The sequence below is a fragment of the Carcharhinus amblyrhynchos genome, chromosome 14 (genome assembly GCF_965287045.1).
Source record: "Carcharhinus amblyrhynchos chromosome 14, sCarAmb.v2.hapA, whole genome shotgun sequence".
In the NCBI taxonomy this organism is placed as follows: domain Eukaryota; kingdom Metazoa; phylum Chordata; class Chondrichthyes; order Carcharhiniformes; family Carcharhinidae; genus Carcharhinus; species Carcharhinus amblyrhynchos.
Window position 1 is genome coordinate 28084729 of NC_137337.1, and position 18104 is coordinate 28102832.

General features: G+C 39.5%; 2 protein-coding genes across 3 annotated transcripts in view; one reads left to right on the forward strand and one right to left on the reverse strand.

Annotated features, from left to right (window-relative positions):
• The window catches only part of LOC145352523 (kelch domain-containing protein 2-like), a 28921-nt gene extending 22949 nt beyond the window's left edge, over positions 1-5972 (forward strand). For both annotated transcript variants that reach the window (XM_080202489.1, XM_080202490.1), the window contains exons 13-14: positions 3375-3427; positions 5614-5972. In XM_080202489.1, the coding sequence (XP_080058615.1) occupies positions 3375-3427; positions 5614-5737 (177 nt within the window). In that variant the 3' untranslated portion in view covers positions 5738-5972. The remainder of the gene's footprint in view (positions 1-3374; positions 3428-5613) is intronic.
• Positions 5973-11950: 5978 nt separating this feature from the next.
• Positions 11951-18104, reverse strand: part of nemf (nuclear export mediator factor) — a 71270-nt gene continuing 65116 nt past the window's right edge. The window contains exons 31-33 of the mRNA XM_080202491.1: positions 15041-15084; positions 14875-14954; positions 11951-12230 (exon numbers count right to left, since the gene is read on the reverse strand). Of these exons, the coding sequence (XP_080058617.1) occupies positions 12153-12230; positions 14875-14954; positions 15041-15084 (202 nt within the window). The 3' untranslated portion in view covers positions 11951-12152. The remainder of the gene's footprint in view (positions 12231-14874; positions 14955-15040; positions 15085-18104) is intronic.

Below are 18104 nucleotides of genomic sequence, written 5' to 3' on the forward strand. Positions count from 1 at the left end.
TGCACTCTTCAGAGTCCTACCATTTACTCTATATGTTCTACTTTGGTTTGTCCTTCCAAAGTGCAATACCTCACACTTGTCTGCATTAAATTCCATTTGCCATTTTTCAGCCCATTTTTCTAGTTGGTCCAAATCCCTCTGCAAGCTTTGAAAACCTTCCTCGCTGTCCACTACACCTCCAATCTTTGTATCATTGGCAAATTTGCTGATCCAATTTACCACATTATCATCCAGATTATTGATATAGATGAAAAACAACAATGGACCCAACACCGATCCCTGTGGCACGCCACTAGTCACAGGCCTCCACTCAGAGAAGCAATCCTCCACAATCACTCTCTGGCTTCTTCCTTTGAGCCAGTGTCTAATCCAATTTACTATCTCCCCATGTGACTTAACCTTCCTAACTAACCTCTCATGAGGGACCTTGTCAAAGGCCTTGCTGAAATCCAGGTAGACAACATCCACCGCCTTCCTTTCATCCACTTTCCTGGTAACCTCCTTAAAACTCTAATAGATTGGTCAAACGTGACCTACCACGCACAAAGCCATGTTGACTCTCCCTAATAAGTCCCTGTCTATCCAAATATTTGTAGATCCTATCTCTTATCACACCTTCCAATAACTTGCCCACTACCAACATCAAACTTACTGGCCTATAATTTCCCGGATTTCTTTTGGAACCTTTTTTAAACAACGGAACAACATGAGCCACCCTCCAATCATTCAGCACCTCCCCCGTGCATACTGACATTTTAAATATGTCTGCCAGGGCCCCTGCAAGTTCAACACTAGTCTCCCTCAAGGTCCGTGGGAATACCCTGTCTGGTCCTGGGGATTTATCCACTCTGATTTGCCTCAAGACAGCCAGTACCTCCTCCCCTTTAATCTGTAAAGGTTCCATGACCTCACTACCTGTTTGCCGTATTTCCGTAGACTCCAGGCCCGTTTCCTCAGTAAATACGGATGCAAAAAAACCCATTTAGTATCTCCCCCATCTCTTTTGGTTCCATACACAGTCTACCACTCTGGACTTCAAGAGGACCAGTTTTATCCCTCACTATCCTTTTGCTCCTTACATACCTATAGAAGCTCTTTGGATTTTCCTTCACTCTGTCTGCTAATGCAATCTCATGTCTTCTTTTAGCCCTCCTGATTTCCCTCTTAAGTAGCTTTTTGCACTTTTTATACTCCTCGAGCATCTGATCTGTTCCTTGCTGCCTATACATTTCATACAACTCTCTCTTCCTCTTAATCAGTATTACAATCTCCCTTGAGAACCAAGGGTCCTTATTCCTATTTACTTTGCCTTAAGTCCTGACAGAAACTCTGCACTCTCAAAATTTCTCCTTTGAAGGCCTCCCACTTTCCATTTACATCCTTACAAAGAACAGCCTGTGCCAATCCACATTTCCCAGATCCCTTCTCATTTCATCAAATTTGGCCTTTTTCCAATTCAGAACTTCCACCCGAGGACCAGATCTATCCTTATCCATGTTAACCTCATCCAGGTTGAAACTAATGGCATTATGATCACTGGATCCAGTGTTCCCTCACGCTCACATCCATCACCTGCCCTAACTCATTTCCCAATAGGAGATCCAAAATCGCATCCTGTCTAGTTGGCACCTCTATAGACTGATGTAGAAAATTCTCCCGAGCACATTTTACAAACTCTATCCCGTCTAAACCTTTAACGTTATGCGAGTCCCAATCTATATGTGGAAAATTAAATCCCCTACTATCACAACTTTGTTTCTTGCAGTTGTCAGCTACCTCTCTGCTGATTTGCTCCTCCAATTCTCACTGACTATTGGGTGGTCTATAATATAATCCCATTAATGTAGTCATACCTTTCCTTGTTTCTGAGCTCCACCCATAGGGCCTCTGTAGACAAGCTCCTTAATCTATCCTGCATGAGTACTGCTGTAATATTTTCCCTGACCAACAGTGTCACCCCCCCCTACCTTTTATCCCTCTGCCTCTATCACACCTGAAACATTGGAACCCTTGAACACTGAGCTGCCTGTCCTGCCCCTCCCGTAGCCAAGTTTCACTAATGGTATAATGTCATATTTCCACGTGTCAATCCATGCCTTCAGCTCATCTGCCTTCCCCACAATACTCCTGGCATTGAAATAGACACACGTCAAAAGATTATTTCCACCACACTCAACCCTTCCATTTGTGATTTTGCTTGAACTAACCTGTCTTTTTATTCCTGCTCTACAATCTGCTCTGGCACTCTGGTTCCCATCCCCCTGAAAATCTAGTTTAAATGCTCCCCAATAACACTAGCAAACCTTCCTGAAAGTATATTGGCCCCCTTGTAGTTTAGGTGTAACCCATCTCTCTCGTATAGGTCCCACCTGCCCCAGAAGAGGTCCCAATGACCCAAGAATCAGAAACCCTGCCCCCTACACTAGTTCCTCAGCCACATGTTCATCCGCCCAAGCATCCTACTCTTACCCTCACTGGCAGGTGGTACAGGTAGCAATCCTGAGATTACTACCCTCGGGGTCCGGACCTCCTCACTCTCCCTACCTACGTCTTTGGTACCGATGTGTACCACAACATCTGGCTGATCACCTTCCTACTTTAGAATGCTATCGGAGGATAAAAAGTCAAAACTTAACACCAAACTTCAAATGTTTGAGTTTCAAGAAATATCAAGTATACTAAAGAAAACTAGAACATTCTGTCAGCGATATTTTCAGAATAACTACAGTCTTCTGAATGAGGATTTCAAAAGTGCATTATGAATGTCACCGAGTACATTACTGCAAGTAGTATAGCAGCCATTTTCTTTAGCACCATTGTGTTCTTTTGTATTAACATAATGCTTGCATTTATTTCCAATCCAAAGTATAGAATTCATATGTAAATATTCTGGTGATGCTGACTGATAATATCCAAATATACTGTTTACACTGGATAAGGGTTAGCTCAATTCTGCCAGCTCTTTGTGAGGCTGTGTGTGTTAGCTGGCTTGATTATAAGTGACCATTTGATCTGCAGAATATTTTTTGAACAGGGCAAGCTAAATGGTAATGGAGGAGCTGATTTACTATAACATTTCAGAACGTGAATGGAAAATAATTCAGAAATGAGAGAATGCTGTATATGTTTTTAAAAATCTGTATTAGTCAGATCGCTTCAGTGTTTTCAACAATTATTTGGTTTCTTCTAAAAAATTAATTATATGGACAGAGTGTTTTATAGCAAATCATCTTCTCCAGATTTGTTTGGAAATTTCCTCAGCATAAATTATATTAGGACTGATTAGTAATGTAATGCCGTCAGCCAGTTAATGTAATTTTAAAACATTTCAAAACTCTTTTATACACCTAAATTGCTGGGTTTTTTTCCTGCAGGCACATAGTAATGACATTCTTATTTTCTCTGTACAACCGAAGTCCCTTGTCAGGTAAGGGCATGGTTTTGCCAAGGTAAACACCTGCCAGTTTTGCTCATTCATAATGAATTAAAATACGTTTTTTCTTCTTGACATGAATAAGCTGTATCAATACTGTATTAAGTGGGTTTGACAGTCTGAATCCTATATTTGTGGAGCTGAATCCAAAATATCAAATTGCATAATTCAGCAATAATTAGCAGCCTAACTTAAATGAGGTGCACAGGCACTCATCCCTCTCACACACTCATCTGTCTTGAAGGCCCAACACAGCCCCATAAGTCTTGCTATCCTGCCCCTCACAGGCCCCACTCTCCTTTCCTGATGTCCTCACATCCTTGAACTTAAGGGAACAGGACTGCTAGACAAGGTAGTTACAAAGGTGTATGTGATGCTTTTCTTAAAACCTGACGCACAAAAGAGTAGGGAGCTATGCTGGCTCTGTATAAAACACTAGTTAGGCCACAGCAAGAGTAATGAGTAAAGTCTTGATCATTGCATCACAAGAATGTGATATAGTTGCAATAGAGAAGGCATAAAGGAGATTTACCAGGATATTGCTCAGAGTGGAGAATTTTAGCATCAAGAGAAAGTTGGATAGGCTACTATTTTCTTGGAACAGAGATTTAACTAACGTGTATAAAAGTAAGGGATCCAGAATGGATACATGAATAGGGAGGGATTAGAGGAATACAGACCGAATGAGGGCAGAAGATTTTTTTTAAGTTAGGGCATCATGATCGGCACAAGCTTGGAGGGCCGAAGGGCCTGTTCCTGTGCTGTACTTTGTTCTCTTCTTTGCTTTTTGGATAGAAAGGACCTTTTCCCTTAGAGAGGTTATTAACAGGAGCACACATTTAGAGTAATTGATAGAGGGAGTTAATTTTTTTATTTTTGCTCAGAGGGTGCTAGATGCCAGGAGCTCACCCCCTGAAAAGGTGGTAGAGGCAAAAACTCTTAAATTTAAGAGGTACTTGAATATGTATTTCATTGATGAAATTAACAAGGCATCAGACCAACAGCTAGAAAATGGCATTAGGCTAGCTTTTTGTGGCTGGTACTGACATGATGGGTTAAATGGCCTCTTTCTGTGGTGTAAATTTCTTTGATTCTATAATTAATCTGCCTATCTTATTTTCTTCAGTAATCTGTGGTCATGTACTTCAAGGTCTATTCCTCTACACATCTTGCTTTCTTACTATTCATTATGCATTTTTATATACAGAAGATTCAGTAGTATGTGAAATATATTTTCATCATCCTCTGACTGTTAATCCCAGTGTCGTGTTGTGAACAATTTGCAGTAAAGGCAGAAAGTATCCCATCAGAAAACAATGTAAATGGATGATCCCAAATTTAATCTAATTTTCCTTTTCCGTCAGGAAAAGGAAGGGAATTGTCTGCAGATTATTTCTCTACCCATTGTATTTCAGGGCAAGAAACACTCAGGGATGCTTAAAATGTACAAGCCAACGGCTGAAATTGTTCAGAGATTCTTTTGTAGCTGCAGTTTACAAGAGAGCCACAGGGTGGTACACTATTCTGGGTTAGATCACTGATACCTGCTTTTAAGGGAAGGAACAAAATGGTCCACAAACTCCTGATTGAGAATTGCATCGTAGGGTCATTTGAGCACTTGAAGAAATGGCTACATAAACCGGGTTATATATTCTATCACTTACTGAACGTGTATATAAACAAATATCTGCTCCCACCTGGGGTACATTTGTAAAATCCATATCTTGCTGTAGCATTGAGAGATTCAGAGAACACTTAGGGAAGTGCTCCCCACCTCACCCAAACAGCATTCTCTTCAATAATGTTAAAGGAAATGTTAGGTAGTGTCCTTTTGTACGATATATTAAAATTTAATCATAGAATCCTACAGTGCAGAAAGAGATTATTCAATCCATCGAGTCTGCATTGACCACAATCTCATCCAGGCCCTATCCCCATGCATAAACCCCCTGACACTAAGGGACAATTTAGCATGGCCAATCCACCTAACTAGTAAATTAGTTAAAGCAGTTAAAAGGATTAATTCGCTATCCCACTCTTCCAAAGTAGCATGAGTGCTAATTAAGTTGTTGAATTGTTTATGCTCTGAATGTGAATTTAAAGAAACAAACCATCTTCTACTTAAATGATTTGCTATACTATAAAAGTGTGCCGAATTTTGTTTTTTGTATTTTTTTCAGACTTTGCCTAGAGGCAGTGATCCACTATAAAGAAATGTTGGCCAATATTTGGGACTGTCTTCCAAAGCATCTGCTTCTTAGCATTAATCAACGCGCCGGGAGCAGTAACACATCTGGATCATAAAATCTGCCAGAGCAATTCCAGCTTCAGTCATTGTGTGATTTAGCTATTCTTTGTTCTAGCAGTTGGGAATATTTGAGGGGCAGAGAAGCATGATTTTTGATTTCTATTGGTACCTGCATTTTTGCAGGCAAGTTAATATTTTGTTAAGTCTATTTTTCTTTTGAACATTAAGTTAATAAGTTTGTATGTATGGGATTCGTAGATTGTTTTGAATAAATGATGCAAAAAGAAAAAATGGTTTACTCTGTGAAGTGTCCTCTCAGCTGTGGAGTGCCAAATGGTTCAGTACTGGAACCTCAACTATTTATAATCTATATCAATGACTTGAATAAAGGGAGCAAATGCTATTGACACCAAGATAGGGAGGAAATTAAATTGTGAGGAAGATATAGTCTACAAAGAGACTTAAATAGGTTCAAGGAGTGGACAAAAAAAATGGGAATATAAAGTGGGAAAATGTGAACTTGTCCATTTTAGTAGAAAGCATAGAAAAGCAGTATGTTATTTAAATGGAGAAAGATTACAAAACGCTCATTAGAGGAGGATCTGGGTATCCTGATACATGAATCACAAAAAGTTAGTCTTCAGGTACAGCAAGTGATTAGGAAGGCAAATAGAATTGTGTCTGTACTCTATTCCCCTTGTAATAAAATAAGGAAGTATTGCTACAACTGCACGGAACATTGCTGAGACTGCAACTAGTGTGTACAATTTTTGTCTCCTTAATTGAGAAAGGATATAATTGCTTTAGAAGCACTTTGGAAAAGGTTCATATGACTGAAGGGGGTTATATGATAAATAAATGTTGAAGAATGTGGGACTGCATCCATTGGAGTTTAAAAAAATGAAAAGTGACCTTATTGAAACATGGTCCTGAGGGGACTTGACTCTTGAGTGGGTGGAGAGGATGTTTCTGTCAATGAAAGCAACTAGAATTAGGGGACACTTCAAAAATGAGTGTCTACTGAGATTGAGAAAATTATTTCTGAAGATTATTGGTCTGTAAAATTCTGTTGCCCAGGGAGCATTGCAGTGAGTTATTGAATATTTTTAAGGCTGGTTCTTGATTGATAAAAGAGTCAAAAGATCTAGGGGGTAAATAGGAGAGTGGAGTTGATGTCACATTTAGATCAGCCATGATCTTATCAAGTGGCAATGCAGGATTGAGGGGCCAAATGGCCTCCTGCTAATTTGTAAGTTTGAATACAAAGCAATTCATATTGAACCCAGCCAGCTGATGTGGTTTATTTCCCATTCATTCAGTTCTTATGCCAAATAAATTAAGTGCACCTTCAAAACAGAAGGGAATGGAATCTCAGGAAATCTTTCATGGTTTATATCATTTCAGGATCTATACATATACAAAGAACAGCACAGCACAGGAAACAGGCCCTTCAGCCCTCCAAGCCTGTACCGCTCATTGGTCCAACTAGACCATTCATTTGTATCCCTCCATTCCCAGTCTGCTCATGTGACTATCCAGGTAAGTCTTAAACAATCCCAGCGTGTCTGCCCCAACCACCCTCTAAAAAAAGTTCCTTTGATATGAGTTAAACTTCACCCCTCTCACCTTGAGCCTGTGATCCCTGGTGATCGTCACCTCCAACCTGGGAAAAAGCTTCCCACTGTCCATCCTATCTATACCCTTCATAATTTTGTACACCTCTATTAGGTCTCTCTGCATTCGCTGTCTTTCCGGGGAGAACAACCCCAGTTTACCCAATCTCCTCATACCTAAGACCCTCCATACCAGGCAACACCCTGGTAAACCTCCTTTGCACTCTCTAAAGCCTCCACGTACTTCAAATGTGGCCTAACCAACGTTCTATACAGCTGCAACATCAAACTCCAGTTTTAATACTCTATACCCCATCCTATAAAGGCAAGTATACCACATACCTTCTTCACCATCTTCTCCACCTGTGCTGTCACCTTCAAGGATCTGTGGGCTTGCACACCAAGGTCCCTCTGTGTTTCTATACTCTTGATGGTTCTGCCATTTATTGTACAACTCCACCCACCCACTACATTAGTTCTACCAAAATGCATCATTTTGCATTTATCTGGATTAAATTCCATCTGCCATTTTTCTGCCCAATTTTCCAGCCTATATATATATATATCTTGCTGTATTGTCTGACAATGTTCATTGCTATTAGCAAATCCAGCCATCTTCATGTCATCTACAAACTTACTGATCACATCAGTTACACCTTCTAAGTCACTTATATATATCACAAATAGCAGCGGTCCCAGTACAGAGCCTGGCACATCCACATCATGAACACCACTGGTTACAGACCTCCAGCCAGAAAAAGACCCTTTGACTGATACCCTCTGTCTCCTGTGGCCAAGCCAGTTCTCTACCCATCTAGCTACCTCTCATTGTAGCCTATCAGCCTTAACCTTTTTCACCAACCTGCCATAAGGGACTTCGTCAAATGCCTTACTGAAATCCATACAGATGACATCCACGGCCCTTCCTTCGTCAACCGTTTTTGTCACCTCCTCAAAAAACTCCTCCAAATTTGCACTACACAAATGCCAGGTAAAGACCATATCCAACAAGTCTAACATTATTGGTTTGCAAAAAGATAAATCGAGGTCCTACAGTCAGAAATGGGAATTTATAATGGGAAACAAAGAAATGGCTGACCAATTAAATACTTTAGTTCTGCCTTCAGAAAGGACAAATAACACATCACAAATGTTGGGGAATACAGGGAGGGAGGAATTGAGGAAATCAGTATTAATAGAGAAATGGTGTTGGGGAAATTAATGGGATTGAAGACCAATAAATCCCCAGGGGCTGATGTTCTACATCCTAAAGTACTTGAAGAAGTGGCTCTAGAAGTAGTAGATGCATTGGTGGTCACCTTCTAAGATACTATAGACTCTAGAACAGTTCCTACAGACTGGGGGGGTAGCTAATGTAACCCTGCTATTTAAAAAAGATAGAGAAAATAGGGAATTATAGACCAATAAGCCATATGTTAGTAGTGGGGGAAATGCTGAGAGTCCATTATAAACAATGTCCATTATAAAACAATTTAATGACAAAGCACTTGGAAAACAGTGGCAGAATTAGACAGATTTGCATGGATTTGTGAAAGGAAAATTATGCTTGATAAATCGAATGGAATTCTTTGAAGATGTAATTGGTAGAGTTGATGAGGTGCCAATGGATGTGGCTGACTTGGACTTTCAGAAGGTTTTTGATGAGATCCCACAGAACTTAGTGTGTAAAGTTAAAGCACATGAAGTTGAGAGTGGGTAGAAAACTGGTTGGCAGACAGGAAACAAAAGAGAAGGAATAAACAGGTATTATTTCCAGGTGGTGAGCAGTGAATAGTAGGGTACCACCATATCTCCTTCAAGGAATGAAAGTCAACACTGAATCCCTCAACTCCCTGGATGACAAAAGAGGAAATGTGAAACAGAAAAAGGGAGTACGTGTCAGGTTGATAATATAACAGACCCAGACTTAAAAATTTAGAAGGGCAGTGAAACCTGACAGAGCTTGAGAAGAAACTGGCAATTAATATCAAGGGGAATCTGAAAGTCTATATGCCTATAAATAGTAAAGGGTAATAGGAGGTGCAGTTCTGATGAGGGACCAAAAATGGATCTGTGCTTCAAGGCAGAGGGCAAAACTGAGGTATTAAATGACGGACAGTATTTTCTCCCTTGATAAAGACAGGTGCAACATAGTATTAAATTGAGCTACTCAATGGACTGAAAAATTGAGAAAGTCTAGTTTTACCAGTCACATCCACATCTTATGAACAATTTTTTTTTACCTTTTATCCCAGTTTTTGCACTTTTGGTATTTTGCAACTATCATCAACCCACTGACAAAGTGCTTTGGAGTTTGTTTTGAAAACCATTCCTGCTTGCGGTTCTGGCAGCCCTATTCTGTGCTCAGTGCTGCTGATTTGTCAAGGTGTCCATTTAAAATAAGTCAGCATCAGGTAACATCCATGGCCAGTTATATAAGTAATGATTGATTCTTGTGTGCTTTCAGTCAGCTTGGCCTTAGTTTCTTACTGTTTTGAGTAACAAAGAACAACACAGCACAGGAAACAGGCCCTTCGACCCTACAAGCCCACGCTGCCCATTTTAACACAGTGCCTCATTCCAATCCATTTGAGCATTTTGCCAAACATTGGTATGCAATGGGGTACTATGACCTATCACATTTTTACATCCAGATGAAATGTCATTAAACAGTTTTGACTGTGTTGTCACTGACATACAAAGGCTGTAATTTAAATAGTTTGATAAACACTTTTAATTTGGCAACAGCTTTACAATTACAGCAGATTGTGGTAGATCACATTCTTCGTTGATATGTACTGTAAGTGACAATGCCAAATGTCAGTTTGGCACAGACTATATAATTGGTGCTGGATTTTTGTGCATGTATTTCAAACAGCAGTATTTTCACACACTACATTAGTTGCAATTTGACATTGGTGGCATTAAAGTAAATATTCCCTGATGTTTATATCTGCCCAAAATATGATAGCCCATATGATTACTAAACAAACATCATTCACATTCTAAACTCATTTCCTGGGAAAGGTTCATGGACAGTACGGTGGCACAATGGTTAGCATTGCTGCCTCAACACCAGGGCTGCAGAGCCTGGGTGACCGTGTGAAGTCTATGTTCTCCCAATGTGTGTGGGTTTCCTCTGTGTGCTCCAGTTTCCTTCCACTGTTCAAAAATATGCAATGGGGGATTAACAGGACAAGTATGTGGAGTTAAAGGGAATAGGGTCTGGATAAGATGCTCTGTCAGAGAGTCAGTGCAGACTCGATGGACTAAATGGCCTCCTTCTGCACTGTAGAGATTCTATGAAATTATTGCAAGATGTCTAGTAACTATATCAGTATGTGTACTACTGTGGAGAAAAGGGATAATGAAGGGAGTAGGATAAACTAAGTATTCAAAAGGGAATCTTCATCATGCACCTTTATCATCATTACTGTTCAATTTCAGCTTTAAATACAGGAATGATTTGTCAATTTTATAGCTTTTGCTGATGCAAAGGATAGGTGCACAATCTCATTTCTGCTCCAATTAATAGTCATAGAACAGATAAGGAAGGTTATGTTCACTATGTAGAGTCACTGGGGAAGGAGGCAGTTGTGAAACAAATAAATTGTTCTGTGAAGAGCTGGGACAGATAAACAAGGGTGTACATGAACAACATAACTTTCCACTTCATCAACAATTGAAACATAGAACAGATGCTTAATGTTATGAAATTTGAATGGGTATTCCTAACACTACTTTCTAAGGATGCCAGAATTACTGATCACAACTATTTTTCAGCTTAAGTCCTTCAAGTTTCATCTTCTGTTTTACATCAAGAAAGGAACCTGGATCACAGAATGTATTTAAAAAAAAAAGAGAAAGGATCAGGATCGATGCTGCATAATGTATGTTCTTTAAAATCTGTTCTATTTAAAAACAAACTGAGAAACATGATTATCCCACAGCTTGGAATCCTCAAATTAATACTTTGCCTTTCACTGAAAGTGATAACATGTAGAAAGTTGCATGGGATGGCAATAATGTATGGCTACCCAACCAACTTGATTCTTTTGAGTGCCACTGACTTCTGAAGGACAAGTTTGCTAATGAGTGATCCATCCATTCTTAAAAGGATTTCAAAAATCAATGAAGTCAATTGACAGAAAAGAGCAAGGCAGACCTTTCAAAAAGTTGCATTTTTTTTAACCTGGCCTGTCTGCAATGTTAGAAGAGGAGGTTGGAAACAGTTTGCTGCATACTCAAACTAAATATGAGGCAGCCAAGAACAGTTTTGAGAACGGTGCTTTACTTTTGCTGTCCTCAATATATGCGCACGTCTGTATATATCTCGGTCACCCTTTACCAACATTTGTTATTCCTGATATGTCAAAGTTGATAAAAGCTACTGATAATCATCAATAAGGGGATATTGGACATGTTTTGAAATGAATTACCTACAATTAATGAAAGCCTCAGTTTTGATATTAATTTGAAAATTATTTTTTATACATTAATAGAAATTAATGCAATAATGCTCACCTTTTCTAAGATTTTTTACCAGTAATTTGGTAAGTTGGACATCAAAATGTTTCGGTGGCAACAAAGTGGTCTTTCCGAACCAGGCATTAAAATATATATATTTTGGTGGACACAGTTAATTAGTCGGGCATATTGTGTCTGTGAATGTTCAACAGTCTCTTTTATTTCTAAGCTTTGATCAGCACCAAACCAAAAACAGAGACACATGTTTATCACTTATTCGGGTTGTTTAAATCATTCTTAATAAGCAGTTCTGAAGGATTTTCACCATTAGACGTGCTACACCTTGATGGACAGTCCTTGAAGATATTTGACCAACGTAAATCCTGTGTAATTATTTCCGTTTCTTGGCTAATAAATTAGGCGCTGAAACCTTCACCCTGCCAGGTATGTTTCTTGACAAGTCAGTATCCTAAAGAAGATAGAAAAAAATGCATTAAGTATCACATAAAACTCAACTTTCCAAAATTTTTGATGGATTCTGTGGTGATCAGAACATATCCTCATACATGATCCTGAAATTAAGACTAGAATATTTTGGGGCTGTAGCTTTAAATTTCGGGTAAATGAAGGAAGTCATGTGACCTTGAGTCTACCAGGTTTGATTGTTAGAGATCAATGGTAGATTCACTGTTTTACTGTGAAAGTGGTCCAAGTTATTTATGCTTGGAGACAATGGTCAAAATCCCAAAATATAGCATAAGTAGATATCGAGTCTCCCAAAGTCCCAGAAAAGTGTTTTAGGTAACTAACATATCTGATAGTTCAAACTGATGTGGTTTGAACTATCCATTTATTTCTACAATAAAAGGAAGTTGGGATCATGGATACCTAATTAGTTTTACGTCTAAATAGAAATATTGATTTCTTGCCCCACTGACATGGGGAAGAATATAGAGCAAGCCATTAGATCAGGTTACAGGCCTCCCTATAAATCAATGAGCATTATAGCAGTTTTGTCCTGTGGGGTCAGCACAGAGAAAAAGGCTACTTTGCAAACCTCCATGACCAGATGCAGGAGATTTAGAGATCCTGCATCTTCCTGCATCCTGCAACCTTCCATGGATTTTGGGAGACTTGTTCTGGCATGACCAGGAGGAAGAAGAATCACTGGAACAGTCTTCACTGCTGGCTATAGACTTAAGAAACTCTCCGAAAACTGAATGAAGTGCCTGGAGACAACTGTTCAAAGTCATTACTTGGCAAAATGGGAATGTGAGAACTCATTGGAAGTTGGGATCCACAATTGTGGGTTGTTTGCTAAAAGAACTGTAATTCTGTAGAGAGTACGATGAAGGGTAATAAACATACAAGGGGAATTCACTAAGTTGCTGACTAAAGGAAAACCATGTTTAGTCAATGTTTTTAGTCATATGTTACAGTAAAAGTTTTAAAATGTGAAATCTTATTGGGTCATACTGATTTCAAATTTCCATTTACCAGTCTCTATAGCGATCGTAACACAAAAGAAACACATACAGCTATGGACTTAACAGATAAACACTTTAGTATAGTAGTTAAAATATACAGTTTTTCAAGATAACTGAAAATCTATATTTTTCAGTAAACAATGAAATAATGAATACTGAAATGAAATATTTCATCAAGTATTAAAACAAAAATAGAACGAGATAGGACATGCAATAGGCCATTTGGTCCATCGAGTGTGCTCTGCCAGTCAATATGATCATGGCTGATGATCACCTGCTTTTTGTATCCCTCAATTCCCTGAAACATCAAATATCTGTCTATCTCAACCTTAAATATATTAAATGATGGATTATTTACAAACATTTGGAGCACAGAATTCCAAAGATTCATGACCCTTGAGTCAAGAAATTTCTCCTTCTTTTCAATTGTCCCCTTATCTTAAGGCTGTGTATCCTGCACCTCATGTTTTAGATTTGCTAGCCAGCAGGAGCAATCTTTCAGCATTTTGTGTGTTTCAATGAGATCATCTTTAATTCCGGAAAATATAGGCCCAATTTACACATCCTCTCATCATAGGCCAACCCTCTTATTCCAGGAATTAATGTTGTGAACCTTCACTGTGCTGCCTCCAATATCCTTAAAAATGGAGACCAAAACTCTCTCAGTATTTCAGGTATATTCTAACCATAGCCCTGTACAATTACAGTAAGACTTTTTAATTCTTCTATTCCAACCCTTCTGCAATAAAGGCCAATGTGACATTTTCCTTCCTAATTATCTGTATGCTAAATTTGTGTTCCTTGTACAAGCATTACCAAGTCTCTCAACACATCTAAGTAGTCATTAACAAAGTAGTATGAGCTTTTGGCATTATCCTACACCAAATTACTGCAATGATCTATAGGCAAGTGCTCACCATATATTCAAAGTTAATTTAATATACATTTCCTTAAAATAACACATTATCCTGCACATTTTTTATGTTAAACATGCAGACCATATTAATTTTATAGATACCTAATGATCTGTAATTTGAGTGATGTAACATGAATCTTCAGGTCAGTGACAATGCTGTATGTATTGCTGCTGCCTGCAATTTTTTCCCCCTCCCCATCAAAAAAGGCTTAGACCAGGTTTAATCTGTCTAAATTTCCTTCATTAATATCAACATAAGTCGCACTGATCTGTTTCCGAGTCTCTCACTCTAGCTCAGAGTTAGAGACAATCCTACAGGATCCCGAGCAGCAGGGAATTGCTCATCTGAAGTTTAAAACTTCCCAGGCAATTCCCACATAGGTCCACATGTCAAGACTGCCACAGGATCCTGATGTGAATATTCCATCATATGTATGGTCTCCAATAATCAGGAGACTGAATAATTTGGGCCACTGTACTTATCTAAAAACTGCCTCAACAACCACATTAATAACTTTCTCCCATATAATGTTCATGAATTGTTATGAAGGAGAAAAAATAGACATTTTACATATAATTGTAGTGATCTAGAAACTGTGGCTCAAAAGATATGTTATACTTATAAATATATACTTCCTACAAAATTCTTTTGTTTGATACCACATTTGAAAAGGATAACATTCTACTGTGCAAAAATAAAATATATTTACCTTCACACTACGTAATAAATCTTTCTCCCGCTGCATAGCTTCTTTAGAATGCATGAAGTTGTGTAAGGCTGTTTTAGCCGCTAAAAGGCAAAAAACAAAAACCATTTCACAAGGACAATTTGAAATAAAATTGTGAAGAAGATAGTGGGTCAAAGATTTTACATACCCTTTCCTTTCTTCTGTGTGCCCGGAGTGAGTTTCACCTTGTACCTAAAATAAAACATTACATATAAGTGGTTTGATTCATTTGTGTGTCAAATATATTTGTTTCTGTTCGGTAACATAGTATTTGCACTACAGCAAAAAAATTTATAAGACAAGACACAGCTGTACTAAAATAGCAAAAAATGCAATGATTGCAATCATATGTGAAAATACCTACTTTGATTCACACCACTGATTAATGGCACTGGAGACTGTAAAGAATATGGGCCCAACAACATTGTGGCAATAGCACTGAAGGCTTGTGCTCCAAAACTAACCGTACATCTAGCCAAGATGTTCCAGGACATCTACCACACTGACAAGTATTTAGCAATGTGAAAAATTACTACTCTAAACTACTCTATCACGAATGACTGTATGGGGATTAATGTTGGCCAAGTCGTCAGAAGACTCCCCACTGTTTGGAAAAAGCCCTTTAATAAAAGTGTCATCTTAATGAAGACGCATCCTACAATACTGGGATATCTCAGTAATATACCGAATTAGAACATAGAACATTACAGCGCAGAACAGGCCCTTCGGCCCACGATGTTGCGCCGACCAATTAAAAAGCAAATGACTCTCTAACCTAAACCAATCCCTTTCCATCCATAAACCTATCCACGGATCTCTTAAACACCCCCAAACTAGGCGCATTTACAACTGCAGCAGGCAGGGCATGCCAATCCCTCACCACCCTCTGGGTAAAGAACCTACCTCTGACATCCGTCCTATAACTACCACCCCTTAATTTAAAACAATGCCCCCTCGTGCTTTCTCCATCCGAGGAAAAAGGCTATCACTGTCCACCCTATCTAAACCTCTAATCATCTTATATGTTTCAATAAGGTCCCCTCTTAGCCGCCTTCTTTCTAACGAAAACAACCTCAAATCCCTCAGTCTCTCCTCATAGGACCTTCCCTCCATACCAGGCAACATCCTGGTAAACCTCCTCTGCACCCTCTCCAATGCCTCCACATCCTTCCTATGATGTGGGGACCAGAACTGCACACAATACTCCAAGTGCGGCCGCACCAGAGTTTTGTACAGTTGCAACATGATGCTGCGGCTCCTAAACTCAATCCCCCTACCAATAAACGCCAAGACACCGTATGCCTTCCTAACAACCTTATCTACTTGATTCCCAACTTTCAGGGATCTATGTACACATACATCTAGATCCCTCTGCTCATCAACACTACTAAGAGTCCTACCGTTAGCCCTATACTCTACACATCTGTTATTCCTGCCAAAGTGAATTACCTCACACTTTTCCGCATTGAACTCCATCCGCCACCTCTCGGCCCAGCTCTGCAACTTGTCCAAGTCTCTCTGTAAACTATGACACTCCTCCTCACTATCTACCACACCTCCGACTTTGGTGTCATCAGCAAATTTACTAATCCACCCAACTATACCCTCATCCAGATCATTTATAAAAATTACAAACAGCAGTGGCCCCAAAACAGATCCCTGAGGCACACCACTTGTAACTGAACTCCATGACGAATACTTACCATCAACCACCACCCTCTGTCTCCTATCTGCTAGCCAATTCCTGATCCAATTAACTAAATCACCCTCAATCCCATACATCTGCAATTTCTGCAGAAGCCTTCCATGGTGAACCTTATCAAACGCCTTACTAAAGTCCATATATACCACGTCAACTGCCCTACCCCCATCCACCTCTTTGGTCACTTTCTCAAAAAACTCAATAAGGTTAGTAAGGCACGACCTACCCTTCACAAAACCATGCTGACTATCTCCAATCAATTCATTACTCTCTAAATAACTATAAATCCTATCCCTAATAATTTTTTCTAAAACCTTGCCCACAACAGAAGTCAGACTCACCGGTCTATAATTCCCGGGGAAGTCTCTGTTCCCCTTCTTAAACAATGGGACAACATTCGCTATCCTCCAATCCTCTGGCACTATACCTGTGACCAACGACAACCTGAAGATCAGAGCCAGAGGCTCTGCAATCGCCTCTCTTGCCTCCCAGAGAATCCTAGGGTAAATCCCATCCGGCCCAGGGGACTTATCTATTTTCAAATCCTCAAGAATATCTAGCACATCCTCCTTATCAACTGCAATACTATCCAGTTTACAACCCTGTAACCCAGTGTTCTCCACAGCTACATTTATGTCTCCCTGCGTGAATACCGAAGAGAAATATTGGTTCAATGCCTCTCCAATCTCTTCCGGTTCCACACATAACTTCCCACTGCTGTCTCTAACTGGCCCTAACCAATCTTCTGTTCTTAACATATCTATAGAATGCCTTAGGATTCTCCTTAATCCTATCAGCCAAAGTCTTCCCATGTCCTCTTTTAGCCCTTCTTAACTCACTCTTTAACTCCCTCCTAGCCAATCTAAAGCTTTCCAGTGCACTACCTGAGCCCTCAAGTCTCATCCTGACATAAGCCTCCTTTTTCCTTTTAACCAGCGAATCAACTTTTTTAGTGCACCACGGTTTCCTAGCTCGACCATTTCCTCCTTGCCTGACAGGGACATACTATCAAGGACTCGCAGTAGCTGCTCCTTGAAAAAACTCCACATTTCGGACGTTCCCAGACCCTGTAGTCTCCTAGTCCAACCTATGCTTCCTAATTCTCTCCTAATAGCCTCATAATTACCCTTCCCCCAGCTAAAACTACTGACCCAAGGTTCATGCCTATCCCTTTCCATCACTAAGGTGAACGTAACCGAATTGTGGTCACTATCACCAAAATGCACACCAACTTCCAAGTCTAACACCTGTTCTGGCTCATTTCCCAGCACCAAATCCAATATAGCCTCACCTCTAGTTGGCCTATCTACATACTGAGTCAAAAAACCCTCCTGTACGCTTTGTGCAAAAACTGACCCCTCTAATGAGCTAGAGGTATAGCTATTCCAATCAATATTAGTAAAGTTAAAGTCCCCCATAACAATTACCCTATTACTTACACTCCTATCCAGGATCATCTCCGCAATCCTTTCCTCAACCTCTCTAGAACTTTTAGGAGGTCTATAAAAGG